General features: G+C 41.1%; 1 protein-coding gene across 3 annotated transcripts in view; it reads left to right on the top strand.

Annotated features, from left to right (window-relative positions):
- The window catches only part of ARID5B (AT-rich interaction domain 5B), a 123,931-nt gene that overhangs the window by 47,417 nt on the left and 53,704 nt on the right, over window positions 1–22,810 (top strand). For all 3 annotated transcript variants that reach the window (XM_056350744.1, XM_056350745.1, XM_056350743.1), the window contains one exon: window positions 2,004–2,234. In XM_056350744.1, the coding sequence (XP_056206719.1) occupies window positions 2,004–2,234 (231 nt within the window). The remainder of the gene's footprint in view (window positions 1–2,003; window positions 2,235–22,810) is intronic.

The following is a 22,810-nucleotide window of genomic DNA, read 5'->3' as shown; positions in this document are numbered from 1 at the left end:
GTAAAGTACTCATTGGGGTTGCACAAGCATGTATAAAGCAATCCTGTATTAATATATTTAATTTATGCCAGGGGTTTGAGTTAAGTTGTCAGTTGTCAGGGGTAGAAAGTTTGTGTAATTCCACACAGGGACTTACAGCACATTTGTCTAGAAACCAATGGTTTACTACAAAAGCACGTGGGACATACATTTTTATACACCCTGTTTAAAAAGCTGACCACATCCTGGCATAAGAAAAGTGCTGTCAGATCAACAGATTCAGCTCACCACTATCTACACAAAGGTATAAAGTAGTAATAACTGTCAGGCAGGCGTATATGAAACTCTCAGAGGAGCTAAAAGATGGATCATGTGCTCGTTAATTCCTAGAACAGTTTTCCTGATCTGATTTTTAGAGTTTCCTAATAAAGAAGAGAGTGCCTTATTCCTAGGAGCAATTGACTCAGTTGCGCTGTTGTGTAGGCTTATGGGCTACTTGTTGAAAACAAAGAAAAGCATGACCACATCCTTATTGACCAAAAGAGTTTTTAGGGCCATAAATTTTATTTTCCTAGAAAATTAATGTCAGTGCTGTTTACCAAAATGTATTACTCTTACTTTTTTACACAAGTTGTTTGATCTCCCCACCTATGTCAGGGTAGTGAGGAAGGTTCTGAGTTTTTAAAAGTGATGCCTTTCAGGAGCTGTGCTTGTAAAAACAGTACTTCCCAAGTCCCTATGCCATGTTGATTTTTTTTGCAGCATTGCATTCATCTGCAGTGATGACATTCTAGGTGATATATCTGCTTCCAGAGACTTCTTAAAATTTAGCCTTTTATGTGTCAACATTTCCATTGCCTCACACGAATCAAGATGAGTTGTGCCATCGTATTTAGTTGGGGAGAACTGATTTGACATTTCTTTCAATATCTGGAGTGATTTTTACTTCAAGGGTAAGAAAGATGATTTCAGTATTGGTAATGGGATTAAGTAGTAGACCTTTTGTCTCTGACAGAAGAAATAGCTGAGTTATTCAGTAATCAGAGTACCGCAGAAAACGTAAAGTGAATACTCTTGCTTTGTGTTCATTGGCATGCGTGGAAAGCCATGTTCAGTTACCCCACCTGAGGAGATAAATGAGCATAAAAAGAAGTGCTGTTATGTACTGGCTGCATACCTGCAAATGAATAATTTCTTATGTTTGCATCTCTGGTTGTTGTGGGGGTTTTTTTTGCTGTTAGTTTCCTGCTGGTTATCATATGATGAGACTTGATTGCGATATTTCAAAATCTACCGCCTTTATGCCTAATATCAGCTAAAACCTGGGGGAATGGAAAAGTCTGAGCTCTAGATTGCTTTATATTTTGAGCCCACATTTTGACAGTATGAGCTGTTTGAAAATTCATTTGCTCGTTATGCTCTGTAGGTGTTTTATTGAGTCCTGCTGCATTTGCAATTAATGTGAGGAAAGTTATTTCCACCTGTTGGGATAGCTTATCATCAATGACCAGGTCAGGCCAGCCCACCTCCCTGGCCCAGGGGCTGTAGCTGCCAGTATCAGACACTTCAAAGGAGAATTAATAGCTGTATGCTCTGGGGTTTGTATATTATTATTTTTAAAAGATGTTAGCTGGTGTAAACATGAGTTCAGTAAGGCTGTAGATGGAACTGAATAAAAATGACAGATAATATTTCTATCAAAGCAGCCAAGCTGGCAAAGTATGGAGAGCACTGATTCACGCTATTGCCAAATTCTGCAGAGAGCTGTTTTCTTACTCATCCAGGTAGTCCTTTTGGGTAAGCATGGGAGAACTGAACAGAAAGCCAGAAGAGAAGCTGTTTCAATAAACTTTTTAAAAATTTCTATTTTTAACCTTTCTTTTGAAAACCACTGTGCTATAAAAGATAGGTCTTGAGAAAAGACTGAACCAGTGGGCCATGGGTTTTCTGAGATACTTGAGTAACAGCTCTTGTTTTGTATTTTTCTGACATACTAAGTATTTTTTTTTCTTTCCTTCTTCCAGGTGAGGATGATGAAGATTCAAATCTGCTAATTCTCAGCTATCCACAGTACTGTCGATACCGTTCCATGTTAAAGCGCGTTCAGGATAAGCCTTCTTCGATACTAACAGACCAGTTTGTTTTAGCCCTGGGAGGCATTGCAGTAACGAGCAAGAACCCCCAAATCTTCTACTGTCGGGACACATTTGATCATCCTACTCTAATAGAAAATGAAAGTATATGTGATGAGTTTGGTAAGTCACATTACAGCTATTTTCTTTTTCTCACAAGTGAAGACATTTTTCTTCTTTTTAAGTGTCCACTGATTTTCAAGGGGAAGATGTGATTCCTTTGAAGTGAACCAATGCTATTTATGTTTGAAATGTTAAGTACCAAATGTGCTTTTTCCTCTGTGAGACTGAAGGCTTCTAGCCACTAGTGATCTGAGTTGCAACTTGAGTTTATCACAATCAAAGATAACGTTACACGGGTAGAGTTTATAGCACAGTTACTCGGTACGAGTGAAAGGATCTCTTGTCTGGGTTCGAAATTTATCTACCTTAACCATTTGCCTATAGCCTATGTCTTTCCAGAAGCTTTACAAAGTGTGTTGGTTTTTTTTAAAGTCATTGTTTGTGCAGTATGCTAACAAATGCAAAATAGGAGAGAGTCCCTGTGCATCTCATTGCTGTTGCAGAGTGCTCATCAACTGCGTTTATGCTCACAGGGCCCTGAACAAATGTCAGCTATAGCTGGTGTATTTCTGGCCTTCCTGGAATGTGGGCTTTTTCAGTGGGGGCTTTGCCAGTGCCAGGAGCTTGATTTTACAAGTGTAGAGGCACTTCTTGGAGGTGACCTCTTAATTCAAATGGTGTAGAGAATACTGTGCAGCTCCAGAGGAGTATGCAGCCCCTTACAGCTGGGAGAGAGGGCTGCAAGATTCAACTCCTGATAGCTGCCAGGTGATTTCACACCTTTTTTTGTGTGTGTCAGATCAACCCAAGGGCAGCGGATGTGCTGCTGAGTATGTGGCAGAATGCCTGTGGTGTGCACACCCAGGATAACTCCAGTCCAGTGTGATTTCTTTAGCAGTATACCTGTGCTGTGAGAATTAAGTTTTATTACCCATATCACCAGATGGATGAGCGCTGTGGCTAATGCGAGCAAAGTCTGTTTGCATAGCAGTGGATGACACCTTTTTTTGTGTGGATCCTTACATCTTTGCAAGGAAGCTCTTGTGGTCTCTTGGAGAGAGAATTTCTGATTATGCATTTAACATATAATAATGGGAGTGAGCTGCAAGAGGTTCAGTGATGCCTGTGATGGGAGAATCATCTCCCCTTCTTCCTAACTCTAGCACGCTGGCTTTGAGCTTGGCACCCAGTCCAAGCCTTGTTGTGGCAGAGAAACACTGACCCAACCAGCGGCATTGGGGCGTTTTGTGAGGTAGGGTATAGGACTGCTCCTCTGCTGCTGCACCTATCGGCTTCTGACAGGCAAGAGAGATCCTTCTTCACATGGTGTCATCACTGGAGCACATTGCTGCTGTAAACAGTTTTAATTCCGTGATGTCAGGCTTTTGCAGGATCAGGCCCAAACTGTCAAGTCTGCTCACACTCACACAAAACATTACAGGCTTTGAATAAGCTATGAATAAAAGTGTTGGTTGCTCTTAGGGGGTGTGGGGGTGGTGAAAAAATGAATGAAATACCCTAGAAGTTTGGTCCAATAACTCAATAGTATCCTGTTGATTTTTATTTACTCTGAGCTCCAGCTCAGAATGTGAAGTTCAGTTTTAATTGACTATCCTTTTTATATAGGAAAGGTTATTTTAGGCTTGAAGGCGTTTGATGAGCGTACCATCTGCTTTCTGTGGAGTATTTTATTCAGGGTCATTCCTTGATTACAGGTTTGTTGAAATAGTTGGATCCATAATGTAAGTGTATCATGGAATATTAGTAATAGATGAATCAAAGACATGTGGAGTGATGCAGAAACTACGCTTAGTGAACCATAGCAAGTGCTTTGTTCCGTCTCTGAAAGCTAACTATGCCATTCTCTTGACCTTTGCGAGGCAATTATCTCATTATCAAACCAGAGCCACAGAAATCTTAGCTGTAGAAATTAATAGTGTGTATTTAAAATCTAGTTTGGTTTAAGAAGCAGATTTTTTAAAATGCCTATAAAACCAAAAAAAAAAATACTACTTTTTAAAAGTATTTCTTAGAAAAATAATGGTGGCAAAATTTGCAAGCCCTGCTGTATTAGGAATTAAAAACTGGCCAATGTATGGTTCCGTTTCTGTATTGCAAAATGTATGGTGTCAATTATACTACCTTTGTTGAAGGCAACAGGCAAAGTGCTATTTTATCCTTTTCTTTGCTGGCAGGACAATAAAACATACAACACTTCGTTATACAAACAGTTTACGTTGATATCATGTAGATGGATGTCACATGTGGAAAGTGATGACTGCTAAAGCTAAACAGAGGCAGGGTGGTACAGTAGATAAATGGATTACTTTAAGGCACTGGTATCTCTCAGTCAAATCTGGGGGGAAACCAGATTACAGAGATGTGACTAAATTCTTAAAAGGTGTCTATAAGGAGATCCAGACATGTTTAATTTGAATTAATATTTCTTACCTTGCAAATGAAAGAAGTATGCAGAAGGAACAAGATAGAAACATGTGTATTTGCCCATCACCTGAAATTCCTCAAACTCTAAAGCGAGTACTAAATTTGGGAAATGGAGTCTACTAATGTCTATGTGGGAAGTGCTGGCTTCTGATACGGTTGCTGGTTCTTCTTCAGAAACGTTGCTATTGGGGAAGGTGTTACACATTCTCTGCACACTGGAGTGCTGTGCAACAGATACAGCATGTCGCAAGTGAGACATCAGAAACACCTTTACAAAGAGCCTCGTTCACCACAGCATGTAAGCTGTTGTCCCTGTTAGACAAGGCATAGAGAGAAATGTTTTTCCAGGAAGTAGTATTCTCTCTACTTTTATTATACATTTATAACAAAAACATTTTGTTCAACTCTGCCTCCTTCTCATGCTCCCCCCCTTTTTTCCCCATTCTGTAGTGTTTAACAAAAATAAATAAAGTGTAAATGAGGAAGAAAAGTTAATTTTTGTTGACAACAAATAATGGTTTTTTGGTGTGGGACTGTTTTAAGTAGAAGAGGTATGTAGTGCTTTCTTTGAGCTCCTGCAGATATGGCTGGAAGAGATGTTTAAATGCTTCAGGCAGTCTCGTGTGGATGGCCTCTGTATTTTCACAGAGCTTCTGTAAGGTTTAGGCTGCGGCAAGCGTCACCTCCAGCTTCGGTGTGGGCTACCACAGCCAGTACCTGCTGCCAACACTGCAGCTACCTGCGCCTGCCTCTGTCCTGCCCATGCACTGCTGTGTGGCACGTACCCAAGGTGGTTTGGGCAGAATATTCAGGACTGATTTTCTTGCAGAGTCCTTTTTGGATTCTCTTCTAACTTGGTTCATTGTGCCACAACATCCCATCGGGGAGGTCATCGGAGAAGCAGACTGCTGAGGAATTGGCTCGGCAGCTGGAAGGCTCAAACATTTGCATCTATTTCTTTGCAGCCTGCCAGGGAAGAACTTGCTCTCCATTTCCAGAGGAAAGACTGCTGTGAGTGGGAAGCCTCCTGCTCCCATTCTTGTTGATATAACTACTGATTAGTTAATTTGACTGCCTTGGAGGGTTCCCCTCCAGAATGCAAACAAGCTTTTGATGCTTCTGTTCAGAAAGCAGAAGACAAGCCATGCTTGGATGTCTTGATAGCCAAAGTTCATGGGTGTGACCACAGTCAGACTGTATACCTGTTCCCCTCCTGAAGTAAGAGTAATTAGAGGTTCTGTCCAGCACGAAACAGTCCAGGTGGATAGAGAAATACTGGTGATGCTGGCTAGGAACAAGAAATCTGAGATCTTGAACCTGCAGAGGAGGCTGGAGTGGAGTTGTCCGCAGTCAAACTGAAGCACAAAGGCTTGAGCCCTGCCTGGCACGTACAGGCTTGCAGGTGGCACTGAGCGAGGGCCACAGGGAGACCTCAGGCTGGGCCTGGGCAGCAGTGGCAGCAGCATCCCTGCTGTGCAGCCCCATGGGCTGTCTGCCTGCCCAAGGGAGGGACCAGTTGGACACAGCAGGTTGAGCAAATGGGATCTGTTCTCTTCATGACCTCATTTTAGTTCTCTGCGCAGGCTAGAGCTCACTACGCCTTCCGTTATCTAACTGCTCCTGCTAACTGGCATGTGGAAGAAAACAAAACCCTGTTTCCTCATTCCCCTGCTCCCTTAAAATAAAATAACACGTGCCAGCTGAACAATTAATTTCTCTTCAACTCGAGACATTTTTTGAAATCTTTTTCATTTATCAGCCTCTGGGGTTACTGTTACTGAGTAACTTTTGTAAATGCATATAATTTACTGGCCTTTTCTGTGTGGTCATACATGCTGCAAGAGGGAAGGAATGAAAAAATGGCGTTCCTAATAGTTTTCATTATAGACCAAAGAGATCTCTCTGCACTTCTGTGCAATGTCCAGAAGGTGTATCTGGGCAGAAATCAGTGTGCAGTTGTTGCTAGAGAAGCATGTCCTCTGCATTTGCTTGTCCAAAGAAGGTGACTTGGCCTTCTACCGGACTTGTGCCTGCCCCACTGCATGGAGTGACTTCCAGGGTGCATCGATGAGCATGGATCCTTTTGCCACCCAGCTGCGAACTGCATTGCCACATAAATGCATGTGGGCCCCTGCAGCAAGGGAGCACGCAGATGTGTCTGTCAGCATGGCCTCCACCTTCTCCAGGCTTGGGGACTCACAGGGCAGCGGGAACAGACATGCAGCTTAGAAGGAGGAGGGTCAGATGCTTGAGTGATGGCGGATTTCTACAGCTCCATCAGCTTCGCCAGGTGAAAATCTCACACGGAAGTATTTGTCATGGCACTTTGCTAGATAAACATAAATCCTGCCTGCTAAAGATAAACCAGAAGGCTCTCTTTAATTTTGCAAGCATGGGGTTGCTTTTTCTATAAACAGGAGTGTGAGAGAAACCCAAATACCTTATTTCTTCTTGATTTTTAAAAATCTATTTGGTAAATTTTAAATCATTCTGGATTATTTTTATAGCATGCTGGGTCCAATATGCTATTAAACAAGCTGTTTGGTCCCTGGGGTACTGTAAACACTTGTTCACCCCCAAATGAAGGTTAAAAGTTTTATTGTGGCGTGTAAAGGCCAATTTTTTATAAAACATTTCATACCAAAAAGTGGAGAACTACATCCTGCTGTGGTATTGATATATTTTTTTCTTCGAAAAAAGAAACATCTTCCATGAGCAATGCAGAGGGAAAATGCTCACTGAAAAAAATGCGTAAAGGGCATTGCAGTCCCAATTTTCCTCCTCTTCCCTTTTCCCCCCAAAAAACTTAACAATATATTGCTTGCATTGGGCAGAATCATCTCCATTAAAACCAAAACAAAATCCAAAACTTTCAACAACTCAGATCTCCCTGTAAAACAATGCAGAAAGCAGATTCTCTCACTTCCAGGGCTGGCAGGGAGTGGTTAGGAGTGATGGATGACTTACTCTTCCTCCCAGTGACTGGGGTTTCTGGACCAGTGGTTTCAGAAGGCTTACCTTCCGTCTTGTCATTGACCAGGGAAGCCACGGCAGGACAGCACTATGAAGACAGAGGAACATTTTAGGGATAGGTCATGTGCCAGAAAAAATGTGTACGATGAAAGCGGATGACTTCAGGGTATAGAATGGTACCATTACTCCTGGTATAGCTGAAATGTGGTCTTTGCTTTCGTTATACATCTCAGTTTACAGAACTTTGTGACTCACAGATAAAATCAGTTGTTTAGGGGAAAAACATAACAAAACTTTGGCAGGGAATGAGACTTAAAAAAAAAAAAAAAAGAAAGACGAAAGAATGTTTCCAGTCTAAATGAATTACAGTTTTCCTGTTGGTGACTTTGTGTGAGTCAAAGCTGGCTTTTCTTTTAAAACCAGCTCTAGAACAAAAATTGTACTTAGGCCTGAAAGGGTGTTTTTTTAATGTCTTTCAGCTGACGTAAAGTATCAGCATTATTGCTATTGACTATTGTGGTCACCTGCAGGGTAATTTATATCAGTGAAATTCAGAAAACCCTGAAGTTTCCAGATAGATAATTTGGGCTTTTGTTTTTTTTAACACAGATGTGATGTTAGAGTGGAATTGCTGTTAGTGCTCGTCTGCTAAGACTAGAATTTTCAAGCATTTAGAAATGTGATATGAAAAGTATGGAGGCTTTTTATTAGCATGGATACTGGGAGCTCCTTAGGTGGAGCTTTACGGTGGCATCTCCAACAGTCTGAAAAATATGTAAACCTTTTCCAAGGTCCTCGGCAGGGTGACTTAGGTAAATATTTCAAATCATAACTGTCTGAAAACAAAACCAGAACATAGCCGGAGGAGAAATAATGATTATTGCACAATAGTGCTATATACAATATAGATAAATGTACATTTCCTCTTTCCTCCCACCCCACCTCTGCAAACATAAGCTTCCAGCTTGAAAAAGTGAATCTGGAAATGTTCTGGATTCTGGTCAGACTTCTTTCTTACTTTGTTAATTCAACTGTAGAGTAAGATATTAATGATCCCCAGATGTTGTTTATAATGATTGATTTTTCAGTTGTGAAAAAATACTTGCAGCTTTTTTAAACAATTGATATTTTCTAGTGTGCTCTGCAGTATTTGAATAAAATGTCTGAAGGCAGAGCTGTTTATGTGCCCAACATAATTGCTTCTGTTAAGTGATTTCTTCATTCTTAACATTTTTAGCTCTAATTGCTTTTTCCCCATACATCTAAAAATAAATATTTGCAAGTTTTGCATTCTGTCACTCATTGAAATGCATAAAATATTTGTATACTCAAAGCAAAAAAGCACTGATAAGGGGTCACATTCTGTCTCACTTAGTGGCGTAAATCCAAAAAAACTTGATCCACTTCAGTGGCTGTTACTCAAGATTTTCACCAGTTAACCAAGGGCAGAATCTCACTCAATGTTAGCAGCAAGCTGTTGAGTGAACATAAGTAATGTGTGGTAAAGTAAGATAAAATACCTTCCCATCCTCAAGAACTTCAATAGAAACAAGTGCTGTTAGCTTTTGCTTTTTTTTTTTTTTTGGTACATTTTCACTAGCAACTATAGGTGTAACTGGGATAAATATTAAGATAAATTATTTTTCACTTTGTAATCAGTACTTCTTTATGTAGAATGCTGATTTTATTCAGGTTGCATGTTCCCACTGCCCTCAGGAAGGCAGCAGATGCTGAGTGGAGGGGCAGATGCAGCCTGAAAAGCTGCTTCTGCCCATTTCCTCCAGCCCCTTGGCAGCACTCCTCAGCCGGGGCTGGTGGTGGCCTTCTGTCCTGTGCAGAGTAGCAGGGTAGCTACCCAAGAAGCCTACAGTGGCCAGCCAGCACCATTGTGAGAGCACAGCTGCCATGCTGAGGGTGCTTGGGAAATTGGTATGGCTCCTTACTTCTTCAGGTGCCTTTGAATAGCAAGCAGCCTGGTAGAGAGAGCGGCTTACACTGTGAGCGCGCGGTGCTGTGTGCCCGCGGTGACTGCCTGTGGCCGTGACCCAGCTGCTCGAGGAAGCATCAGGGCTGTGAACTGTGGGGTGGCTGGTACAGCCTCCCTGCTGGGACAGCCTGGTCTTTGGGGCTCTCATGGGATGGGAGGTGAGATATCCTTCCTTCTGCGAGTGCCTGTAGCAGAGCCAAGAGCCTGGCTGTCCCCACTTCCAGCCTGGTCTTTTAACTTCTTTTTAATTTTTAATTGAGTAGTGACTATGTGATGGTGTTGCGGGGCTTACATGTTTTATCAGCTGGAGTTTGGTAGAGAATTAATGTGTAGTTCCAGCAAACAAAGGGTTAGCGAGTGAGCTGTTCTTCTGTGTCTGATAAATGTAACTTATCACATGCATTTTGTCATCTATTACACATGCCTCTGTTTTATTAGTGTCCGTTCACCAGATGACTGTAGATATAAATGACTGATTCTACTCGATGGCTAGTTTTATGATTCAGCTATCAAAATCACTTTTTGTCATTATAGCAAAAAGTAAGCCAAGCTGTGTTCATCGTGAGTGTGAGCCATGTCCAACATACAAGTTCTGATTTCTGGAGCCATCTTTTTTTTTTCTTTTTTTTTTTTCCCCCCAACATGCCTTCATTTAGAGCGTCCTTGTTTGACCATTCCCTGCCTTGGTTTCAGTGCTTCCCTCGGACCACTGGGCCTGCCCAGACTCTTGAGCTTTGTCTTGGGAGAGCTTTCAGTCCACTGACCTCCCAAGCCTCATGAGCAGCGTCCCCAAGGTGCTGGGGCTCAGTGGCTTGGGAGCAGGGGAGACCTTTGCAGCCAGGGAAGGGCCCCTGTTCCTGCGCCAGTACAATGGAAAAGAGAAGTGGTTTATGTCAGAATATGGTTACATTCTTCTGATTAAACCCACTCAAAAAAGACAACATTGTAATATTTTCCAATGACTGTTTATCATGAATTACGTCAGCCTTAGTTTAAATTGCTATTATTTCTCCTTAATGCTTCTTGGTGCCTGCATAATTTACAGCATTGGCAGCTGCGGGACTATGAAATAACCTTTCACAACCACCATACAATAGTAAAGAACATGAAGTTTTTGTTGTTAATTATTATGGGACTCCTTTAACTTTTTTACAAAGTGACATAAAATATTGTTGAGGTATTTATGGTTAAAGCTACTTTTACATGGATCTATTTTGCTTCTGGCTAGTTCTTAACTAAAGCAGTCATTTGTGGTTATTATGCCTTGAGAGATATTATGTCAGAACTGGTTTAAGAGTATTATTATGTATCACATGTCATATATTACATGTCAGCACTTGAGGCTGTCTTTCAATAAAAACAAATGTAATTTTAGTTAATGGTCTTCTAGGTATAGGCCATTTGTAAACTTACCTGAGTTCATTTGAAGGTATACTAAAAAGCTTTGTTCTCCCGGAGTGCACTTGAGTAATTTCATTTTGGCTTCGGATGGAATTTCCAAAATATTTATCATTGTTTCAGTCAGAGGGTGCTGCCTCTAAAAAGCAAATAGTTTCCCAATGCCAAGGTTAATGTACACATTTTAAGGAGCTGTAACTGTTACTCATTACTTTGTTTACTTTTCCCCCCTTCGGAGCTCACGCTTCCAAGGTTCCCGACTGGTCAGGCTGATAGTAGTGGCCCAGGAAACTAAGCCGCCTGATGATGATACTTCACTGCACTGCTTAAATTAATAGCTTGTACCTTCTAGATAATCCATGGGTGAAGGGGGGGTGTAAGTTAAAGGTTGCAGGCGAGTTTTAGGTTTCCTTGAAGTTTCATTTCAAATCTGGAAAATGCAAACTTACACAAAGCAAACTTCAAATTAGTATGTCATTCCCTTTGGTTCCAAATACTATGCATATTTTCCAGTACTTTCTTATTTAAAGCAAGAAATGAAGCATATAGGGTGTGCCAGAAAGTTTACAAAGAATGAAAACACCTAAATGACTCATGTGAACCTTTTTCTGATTTTTTTCTTAACGTGTAATTAGTTAATTACTGCAAGGCAAAAAAAAAAAAAATATAAAAGGGCATGATTTCTCTCCCCCCCCAGAACCTATGTTTGAGCACCATAAAAATGATCAAAGCCTCTATTTGTCTCTAGTTACATTTTCCTCCATGAGACTACTGGTATTGGTGACTCTATTGTAGGGAACAGAAACCCTGCTGGGCAAAAAATCAGTCTCTATCCCCCCCACAAATGCTCAGGCTGAAGATGTGAAGATGCAGACATGAAATTAAAAAAGCAAGCAAAGAGCAGGGTGAGCATTTTGTGTGTTGCTAAGGTGGAATTTAATAAGAGGAACATAAAATGAGCTAAACTTGCCTGCATGCAGCGAGATTTTTTAATATTAGGCAGCATGCTTGATTTCCCTGGAAATGAGTGAGCAATCTGAATTTAGAGTTGTTTCGTGGGGGAAGGGGGGTTTTCATTCTCTTTTTTAATCAAAGGCATTTCACAAGACGATTGCAAGTGAAAGGGGAATCTATCATTATGTAAGAATGTAGCAAACTTTTCCGTTTAATGAATGAATATTAGGTATTTCAGGAGCAGATAAAAGATGGTAAAAGAGGGAGACAGAGCTGACGTCTTAGAGATTTTAATAAAGATTGAAGTTAGTAGTGAAAAGGTCAAAGTGCCATTTGTTGAGCCCCTGCTTCTGGCATGGTTTCAAAGCTCACAGTGCTGACTGGGGGGCTGTGATGTGTGTTAATGAACAGTTGTGGCACTTAACTGAGATCATGGGCTGGTCACATGAATATATATAAAAGATATGAGTGAAGATTTCCCCCCACCCCTCCCCTTTTCGCTGCAGTTTGGCTGTTGGAAGGACTAAACAATTAAAAGAAATGTTTGAAATGTTTGAACACCGCATTAAGTCTCCTAGTCTGTAAGGAAAATGAGCTATGAATAATAGAATACTGCTCTAGTTAAATATAGTTATTCAAAATTGTTTTTAGCTACAGATGTTATGCCATTTTAGAAACTTAGACTAAATAATGTCAGATCTTGTTTGCTTTTTTAGTATGTTATTCATTTATTGGGAAATGCAAAATTTAAAACAGCTGGGAAAGGGTTTGGTGTTCGCTAAGTAATCTTTAAAATGTGTACATTTCAGACTTACTCTTACAGAGCTGTTTAGAAATGACTGAATTGTATATTATAGTTATAAAGTTCTGTAAACATGCTCTACCATGTAGATGACAGGGAAACATGAAATGGGAAAATGAGATAATTCTGGAGCCAAATTTCATGTATCACAGACTTGATAAAACAGCAAATGGCTTTCGCAATTTAAATAATTTGTAACTTTCCAGGAACATGCATGGGTGTTACAAACAGTATGTCTAAAATAGCAGCAGAAAATAATGTTCATTCTCCTTTAATTCTCCCTTTGATGTTTATGTCAAAACGAAGGAGTTAATTTATCTAAGAGTTTCACTGCATGAGTTGGACTGTACAAAACCAATCATGTAGAAATAATAGACTACCATTGGAAGTGCTGTACTATTGCAGTTTTAATAGCTCTTCAGTTCTACTCAACAATTAGTCCATACATTTTATAGCTGTGTCTTTAAGAAACTGGCACACTCAGCAAAATCACAGTAATTGGGAGATGATGCAATGTGGAGAGAAATCAGAGGAAGAAAATTAATTGAAAAATAGTGTTTTGTTCAGGTTTGGGTTTGTTTTCTTTTAAAATCTTAAACACTGCAGTAGTAATTACTGGTGGGTGAGACTTCTGCAGAATTTATATTCCATGTGGCTGGGATTTTGTGAAATTTTTTTTAAATCAGATTGCAGAAGTAAAATAGGGCATTACAATTCTTGCTATGGTTTTCTCTCTCTAAAATTCAGTGAGGACATTAAGGGTGATCCAGAGGAGGGTATTTCCCCTCTGTTGACACTAGTGCTGTTTGAGTAAGTTCTCACAGACAGATCACAGACCATATATGAGTTAGTTTATCATTTACACAAACAGCTAAAGATTGCTCAGCAATCCCTTTTTGCTTATGCCCACTGGAGACTGTACCAATGCATTACAGTATGAGCATCCATCTTTCCAGTATAGCCAGTGGATTCTGGTAGTTTCTTTGTAGAACCTTGGTTTTATGTGTAAGTACTGAATATGAAGGCAAATTAAAAAACCAAAACAACAACAAAAAACCCAAAAAAAACCCCAACCAACCAAACAAAACAACCCCAAGTATTGGGGTTTTTTTGTCATGGTTTAACCCCAGCTGGCAACTAAGCCCCACACAGCCACTTGCTCATTTCCCACCAGTGGGGTGGGGGAGAGCATCAGAAGAGTAAAAGTGAGAAAACTCGTGGGTTGAGATAAAGACAGTTTAATAGGTAAATCAAAAGCCACACACACAGGCAAAACAAAACAAGGAATTCATTCAGCACTGCCCATGGGCAGGCAGGTGCTCAGCCATCCCCAGGGAAGCAGGGCTCCATCACACGTAACGGTTACTTGGGAAGACAAATGCCATCGCTCTGAACGTTCCTCCCTTTCTTGTTCCTCCAATGTTATATGCTGAGCATAATGTCAGATGGTATGGGATATCCCTTGGGTCATTTGGGGTCAGCTGTGCTGGCCGTGTCCCCTCCCAACTTCTTGTGCACCCCTAGCCTCCTTGCTGGCAGGGCGGTGTGAGCAGCAGAAAAGTCCTTGACTGTGCAAGCACTGCTCAGCAACAACTAAAACATCAGTGTTATCAACAGTGTTTTCAGCACAAATCCAAAATGTAGTCCAGACTAGATACTATGAAGAAAACTAACTCTACCCCAGCCAAAACCAGCACAGTGTATCATTGGCAATTAGGACTTGGTAATGTTTTTTAATTGATTTATTGCCCACTATGGGCCAAAGGCCAGTGAAGCAGAGAGAGTTTACATTTAGGCTGAAATTTGGGCCTTGGTATTACATAGAGCTGTATCTTGGTCTTTTAGTGATCAGACAAGCCTTGTGCCTCAGGGCTGCTGTGTTGGTCTTAATGCCATAAATTACTTGAGGGTAATGATAGATAACCAATTGGCTAGAGTAGAGAAGCAAACCTGGTTCTTAGGTGAATAAACAGGGGAACAATGGGAGGGAACATTGAGAAGAAATAGAGAGGTGTTACTACAGCTGCATATAACGCTAGAGGAAATGATTATCAACCCCCCTAAGAGCTAACATTTTTGGTAAGTCAGTCAAATGATGATAGCTTTCTGCAAAAAGGGTGATACAATTTCAAGTGATAACTGCACTACTAACACTCAAATGTATTACCCTGAACTACGAGCTGCAGAGGAATATGGAAGAGTGGGAAGATTTTATTACAGAGATTTTTCCCCACTTTCAGCTTTGTGCCAGATTCTGACACCAATGCTTTGCACATTGTATTGAAATACTAGGCAGGGTTAAGGAAGGACCCAGAAGAAATTAGCGGCACAGAAAACTTGCCTTCAAGTGAAAGTATAAAGAATGTCAGTCTGTTTAGTGCATGGAGGAGAAGACTTAAGAAGGGATCCCATGACAGTCAGTTAGTACATCCATGATGATAGAGATCTCTCGAATTTGGCAAATGGACACATAGCAGGACCCCTTGCTTCAAAGTGGAAGCAGCTAAAATAAGTAGACAAGGCAGAGCTTTGTGTCTGCATTGTGGACCGAAGGCTGAGCAACAGGGTTATGGGGGAAACTGGTGCATTAGGAGCTGAACGCCTAGGCTGTTGATCCCCCATGTCCTGTTCATTCTCCTTACCAGTCTCCATCCACCATGAGTGGTTGCCTGTCTCAGAGCACCAACCAGACAGTGTGCTCCACTGTGCTGGTCTCTGGTGGCTCATCAGTCCCTTCCGTATTGTCTGTTGGGGAGATCGGCTCAGAAGGAATTGGATCTGGTCCATTTTAGGCCACTTCAGTAACTTCTGCAAAGGGCTGTCTGCTCAGTTCCAGTTATGGGGAATGTAACTCAAGTGCACCTCGTTTAAATGTGTGTGCAACAACACACTGCGCGATCATCTACAGACTTGCAGTACTGACTTCATGAGACTTCCTTGATGGGTCCTTCACAGACATCTCCAGTTACCTTACCTTTTTGCATAATAGCTTTAAAAAGTGTGTTAACTAAAAGGCAGGTGTTAGCAACAAGTGAGTAATAGAAGAGGAGGCATTTATCTGAAATCAGCCATTTCAGCCCACAGAAAGGGTAAGAGAATATGTGAAAAGGCTAATGGTGATCATCCTGCTAACATGGGTGACATTCACGGACACTGCTGCTGCTTCAACAGAGAGGTACTGTACAACTTCCAGCTCTGTCATCACCCTCCTGTGTTTCATTTTGGATTTGCAACTGCAGTATGCAGAAGTTAAACACCCAGTGAAAACAGCTCTTTGCTGTGGGGTGGCCTGTGTACTTTAAGTAGGTGTTGATGATTCTACTTCTCACTTCGTTGATTAAATAAGTCACTTCATCTTAAAATTGTAGAAACCTCAGCTGAATTTTGCTGAGATGAGCCTGTGTGCCATTACATACTTTCACAGAGGTAGAGCACAAGTTTGAAGAATGGAAAAGGTTATTCCCAGGGTCTTCAGCAGCTCTTAGCTCAGAATACTGTGTTCAAAATTAGCACTATATTTGCCCTCATTCTTTTATAGCATCCTGATTTTGCAACGAACCATAATCATTCGACTGATTTGCCAACAAAATGATTGTTCTTCAGGGGGTTTTTGGTGTTGGTTGTTTTGAAAGGCAGCCTGTAATTAAGATGAATACATGTACATTGCGAATGTTTAGTTATGGTAGAGATGGGTTTGTTATAAAACAACAACAACAAAAAAAAACCCCAAAAATTACCTAGCTGCAAATCCTTGCAGTTGTTTAGTTTAGAAGTTTAAGTCAATTTATGGAAGTCTGTGTTTACTGTCTTTAGAGCTTGATCATGACATTGGAATGTATTTTGGAAAAAAAGACCCTATAAAATGAAATCCACATTTACGGGTAAGGAATACAGAGCACTTAGGATCAGCAGTGAGACTACAGTATCTCTTTGAAGTGTAGTGGAGTACTTGCCAGTGCCGTTTTGGGTTTAGAAGGTAGTGAATGGATACACTCGGTAAGTTCTAACACTGTAACAGCCCTGGACTGCACACCGTGACTTTTGTGAAAATGTGGACCATGATATCCCAATGACAGCAGTCAGAAGATTAGACTAGATACGAAGCACTTCATTTAAAATAAAACTTTATAATATAAAGTCAAGTCTCCTAAGTCATTTCTTTTATGCTGTGCTGCATGTGAGTAATCTCAGTGACTCATCTAGCCTCTGACATACTGCAGCCATCAACATTCCCAGCCACGAGTGTTGCCCTTCATAAAGGAAATATCCTATTTTTGGTATGGCAATGTCCTCAGTTTTAAAGCATTTTCCTCTTTTAAAGTGCTCAGACAATTAATGCCTCATGCATGTATTCAACAATAGTTGCCTAGCAACCATCAGAAATATTCGGGAGAGCAAAGGAAGCAGAGATGAATGAGCAGAAACATCAGCTCCCATTTCAGGTGAGCTGGAGAAGGCATCAGGGCTGTGCTGACTGTTGGGGTCTAAACATGAGTATCCATGAAAATTGGACAATCCCAGAGTAGCAAATTCAGGCTCCAGCTTGCACCTCAGTCAGATCCAGAGAGCAGGCAAGTCAGGCAGCCAGAAGCCGTTGCAGGAGGTTGCAGTCAGTTGGGCTTTCTTAGTTTCAGAAGCCTAGACCGAAACGATGTAACAATGGTTAAAATAAATTACAGGATGTCAACAAACACTCCTTCATGGCTAAGGAAAGGTTTGCCACCTTGTGTCCTATTCCACCTGCAGCTAAAGGATGGGAGAAGTTGCTGCTTCCTTTGGTGGAGGTTTTCAAGCATGGGTCTAAGCGCCAGGCAAACCCCTTGCATGGGGCTTGGCTCCAGCCCTTCCTTTGCATTGCCACCTGTTTCCCACTACTTCTTGTTTTGCATTTTAATTCTGGCATAACTTTTACCTCACAGGAGGTTTTCGCACTCTTCTGAGTCAATTCCTTGATGCCTTTTTTAGAACTGGAAGATGCCATTTGAATGAAATGGAAATCTCTTCACAGTAACAGCCCACAGCCGCTATGTGTCTGTTTGGATTTTGCTCTTTTTTTTTTTTTCCCTTTATTTTTTAATCACAAAAGTTGATATGAAATGCTTGGTCTAGAGTTGGAAGGACTGAACTTTATCATGCTGCGCTGACATAATCTTGGGGACAACTATGCCACAGCAGTGCTAGTGCAGCAATGTCCTGTGCCTGTCCCTTTCTCTGGACAAGGTTTGTGCTGCTCCACAGTCTCTCCAGTGGCTGTACCGTGGCAGTGGCTCAGGGTGCTCAGCGCTCGGTGCTCAGCATGGTGGAGCATGGCAGCATAGGGCTCTGGGACCCGTGGTTCAGTGGGATGCACTTTAGTATAAAACCATTTGAGACAAAAGAGTTTTGGTGGGTAGAAGTATTTTCAGTTGGCTTCTTTTAATTAGACGTGTTAGAATTAAAGAGCCTGATAGTTGCCTGTTAGTGTTGCTCCAGACTTTTTTGACTGCCTGCCCTGCTTTGAAGAAAATGATGAAATTCTGACATTTTCCTGTTGGGTAGAAAAATCAGATTTATGACCATCTCAACTTCAAAGGTAAAGGTTAAGAGCAAGATTATGATCTCCTTTCCACTCATGTAAATCCACAGGAGTCAATTACTTTGGATTGACAGTGATGTGATTTAGATCAGAATCTGGCATTAAAGCTTTTTGGGGTTTGCTTCTATACCCATCGACTTCAGTGCCACTTGACTGCCGTCTCTTTGCTTTTGGTACGTGGTGGTGGTATTTGCATGTGGAAGTGCCTCAGGGGCCCCACATAATACATTGGTTCACTAGCTTTAGTGGGTTTTTTTAGATTAGATGTTAAAATGTTGAAATCAAAATATGTAGGGGGTGGTTGGGAAGTAGCAGACGCACAATGGTAATCAGAATAATGATTTTTGAGGTTGGTATCTCATGACTTAGAGCTGAAAAAAATCCCTTACATATCTTGGAAGTCTGAGGCTTTTACTCTTTCTGATTATAAAAGGCATTTATTTCTGGCCTTGATGGCTGATGAGATATCAAACTTAAAATATGCCATGATCCTATAGTCTAGTAGTGCTATCTGGCACTGGTCAGTGACTAAATATAGCCAGTTTTGAACTGCTGTGATAAACCTGGAAATAATGTTCAGCAGAAAATTCTCAGACAATTCCATAGACAAATGTGGAATATGAAATGACTTTTCTGGATTGCATCTGGTTGTAGTGTGTATGCTGTTGTGCCCTGTCTCTCATCCCCGTGTTTTCCAACTGCTATCCTACAAATGCTTTGTGGTACGGATAAATCTTAACTGAAGCATCTCAGTGGTTCGTGTTGGTTCATGCTAAAGCAACAAATAACATAAAGAGTTTTTAAATCCCAGCTATTTCACGCATTCCTTTTGGCTTTGTAAACCATTTTGCTTTGTTTTTATGAAAAGAAGGTGTATTTAAAAAAAAAACAATACATGCATTTCCAAAAATCACTGATTGTCTTCAAACGAACATAGTCCAGAGACATGCAGATTCTTGCATTGTATTACGGGATTAGTGGTATTCATCTGTCATGCATAACGTAAAGGTGATATTCAGAGGAGGAAAAGAACCTTTTGGAAAAGATTATTTTTTTTTTTTTTAATGACATACATTTGTTTTCTTTTTATTTCTTTTTCAATTCATATCTAATTCTACCAGGCTATGTTTAATTTCAAGATGGTGTCTTTGCTAGAATGATAATCAAATATAATGTTTTCCACAACCTCTTCATATGCATTACTGCATAAAGCTTGTGTAACAGTTTATTATTATAAAATTAGTATAGCATAGCATAGAGCAAACTGGGCCCCTGGCCAGATGAACTAGACAATGAATAGTTATATAAGGTTTTGAAGCACATGTATTAGAACACAAGCGCCCTGTATTTTCTTCTCAATTGTCTGCTGTTTGTTAATGTTTCCCTTTCAACGTGATTGCATCTCAATTTAATAGCACTTGCCATTTCAGGGTTTACTGTGCCAGCACTCGCATAGTTACATCCCCTCTGTGCTGCAAAGCCTGCATGTATATTAAAACTGAACTAGGCATGGTTAGCTAATGGGTACTTCGAGAGATACGCACTTATAGAATTAAGTGATGTATGTAATTGTTAATTTTGTGTTAACAAGTTTGAAAAATGTGTTTCACCAATAATTGTAATGCTCCGTTCTGTGCAAAGTGTGACATTTTAATTCTTGTTGAACAGTTTCCTACCTCTGCTCTGTATTTTCATGGCAGGGTATTATTTTGCAATCAAGATAAAAGCATTATTTATTAGAGTTCTAAAATATTACATTACTGGAAGTTTTAAGCTGCAGATCAATCTCCTGTTTCATAAAAGCATTGCATTGATTTTATTTTTTTTAATTGGTCTTTGAATTTAAACTTAAGTTCCACATTATGGATTGTGTATGATTCCAGAAGCAGAGGGATGTTTTAGTGGAGACGATGCAGTTTTAAAGGCAACGATGTACCTGTCACAGAACTGTGGGAAAGGCTTGTGTTTGGCATATGCAGCTTTGGGACTGTCAGATCCCAGCCTGCTGCATTTTTGGCACAGGGAGCCCATTGACTTGGGCTGTGGGAAACCTACATTCAGCACTGTCGGTCCTTGTGTCTTTTTCTGCGCCTCCAAAGGAACTTCTGTTAGAGACTTTGCGTCTTTAGGAGTCAAATAACAACTCTTCCATGCTTTCAGTAGTGGAGGACAGTCTTTCCACGGCAAGAGGGTGCTCAGCAGCCTCTGGCTGCAGCAGCCCAGGCGTTGCCCAGTGGAAGAGTGACACTTGCACCTGGCTTCATGGTGCTGGATTTATTTGCTTTCTGTGTATAATCCAAACAGCCCAGAATTCTGGCTTCCCCACACTCCCCATTGCTTCAGTCCTGCTGTTCCTCAGTTTCTTGTGCCAGGTGCTCACCTTTTGACCCACTTTGCCGCTTGGTCCCATCCCCGTGCTCATCCTGGTCCCTCTTTGTTAGGCCAGGATAATGCCATTTTCTCGTGGCAGCCCTTGGTCGTTCATTCATGCCATGGCAGATGTGAGGCCAAAGCCTACCTATTACTCCCTCTTGCAGAGAATGAGTTAATTCTTCCATCCTTAGTAGGCCTAAATATGAAATTGCATAGAACAGGGCTTAGTTTTTCCTCCAGCTAACAGGGACTTCATTTTCGCATTCTGTGTCATCTCATCTGCAGAGTCTGACCTTGTGCAGACTTACTGGTTACCAACCAGCAAGGGAGAGCAATTGAAAAGGGGGACCACTGCCATTCCCCAGAGTTCAGGAGCGGCTGTGGTTAGGATTTGACTTCCCAATAAAGTAAGATTTTCTCATTTGCCAGTAAAGATAAAGGAAGGGCAGGGTGGGAGGAGCATAACAGGCTCAAAACACAATAAAAATAGCAAAGGAAACAAACAGTTTGTGCCTAATTTGAAACCAACTGATCTCCATGGTGATTGCAACAAATGTGTGCTATGTTTGTTTAGTGAAGACAAAGGTTAGAAAAAGGAGTTCACCCACCATGCTAGACACTTTCAGTGAACAGAGTAGGAGAGCTGGTACCTTCCTGATCTTTGAGAGGCCATGTGAAGGTGCCAAGGGGAATTCAGGGAATAAACTCATTGAAACTCCAGGGGATTCTAGTGTCTTTTCTTCCTCATGCATCTTCAGGAAAATCAACCTTTATAGGTTTCCTGAAGTTTTTTTTCCAACAGTGCTGTTCTGTGGAAAGAAGAGTCCATAGCAGTGTGGCTTCAGACAAAAACAGCATAGTAGAAGACATTCAGAAACCAGGCAATAAGCTTGAAACCCTGGATAAATAATAGGACTAATATACTTGCCACAGTCAATAATAGGACTGTAACTTCCCAAAACTCTTGATTGGCATTGTCTCCAAGTAATTCCTTATGTGAAATAGAAGCCTGAGATAAAATTTCAGCCTTAATTTACAGACACTTGAGACAGAGGGAGAAGTAAGCGCATTAATCCTTACTAAAGAAGAAATTCTTGTTCGTGGTAGTCTAAAGTACTGTCATGTGATGAGTCAGAAAGTTTTTATTGTTCACGTCTTCAGAGGTCAGGCCTACTGAGTTTTGGCATGCAGATGGAGCGGATAGCATTTGCAGATCAACGCATCTCCTTTTGCTGAGGCCATAGACATGGAAAGCTTCCTATTTGCAGTAGCTGTGTGCACATTTCTCTTTTTTAAATATGAATTTGAGAGAGGAGATGATTATACTTTTGAAATCCTTAGTCATAATGAAAAGATCTCCAGAGGTAGCTGATGAAGACATTAAGACTGTATGTTACACAATGTCAAGATTTAGAGTTTCTTGAGTAAATATTGACCAATTTGACCTTTGCTTTTCCTCAGTCAATATTTATCTCTTGGGACAATGAATCTTCATATTCACGTTATCTGAAGTCCAAGTCTACTTAATAGCGTCCTTGGAAAGCCAGGAGAGGTGCTGATTTGTCTTGTTGCTGCTTTTATCTGTTTAAAGTTAGGTATACAGGAGGTTTGGCCACTCATGTCACTTTGTCAGTTTTCCTAAACAAAGCAGCATCAGGTCATGGCTAGTGGGTAGACTTCTAGGAAACACCCAGATCCAGAAGCAGGCAGAGCGGGTGAATCTGGGAGTGAAGCAATCCCTTTATTGGAAATGAGGGTGAGGATTTCCATACAATGTCAAAGCCCTTCCAGATGCTATCAGGAGGAGGGGACTGGCTGGGATTAGTCAATAAAATTCTTGCTGTGTATTTCATGAGGCAGAAAAAAGAAGGTTCTGAACCTCCCACAGTCTTCCAGCAGCCTAATCCCACAGAGCACAACAGCAGGTATCGTGCAGAACTAAAAGGCATAGCCCAGGAGACCAAGGTCTACGGGCAAAGGGGACAGTGGCTTGCCAGGGGTCCCACCCTTGCCCTGAGATACAGGTCTGGGAGCAGGTGAGCCCCAACACAGCCCGATGGTGCTGGGCTCAGCAGCCGGTTGCATCCCTGTTGCAATGGTCTTTTACAGGTCAGTATTAAAGTTACTCC

Source organism: Falco biarmicus, chromosome 9, assembly GCF_023638135.1.
Source record: "Falco biarmicus isolate bFalBia1 chromosome 9, bFalBia1.pri, whole genome shotgun sequence".
Taxonomy (NCBI): Eukaryota; Metazoa; Chordata; class Aves; order Falconiformes; family Falconidae; genus Falco; species Falco biarmicus.
This window is presented reverse-complemented; position numbering and strand designations above follow the sequence as displayed.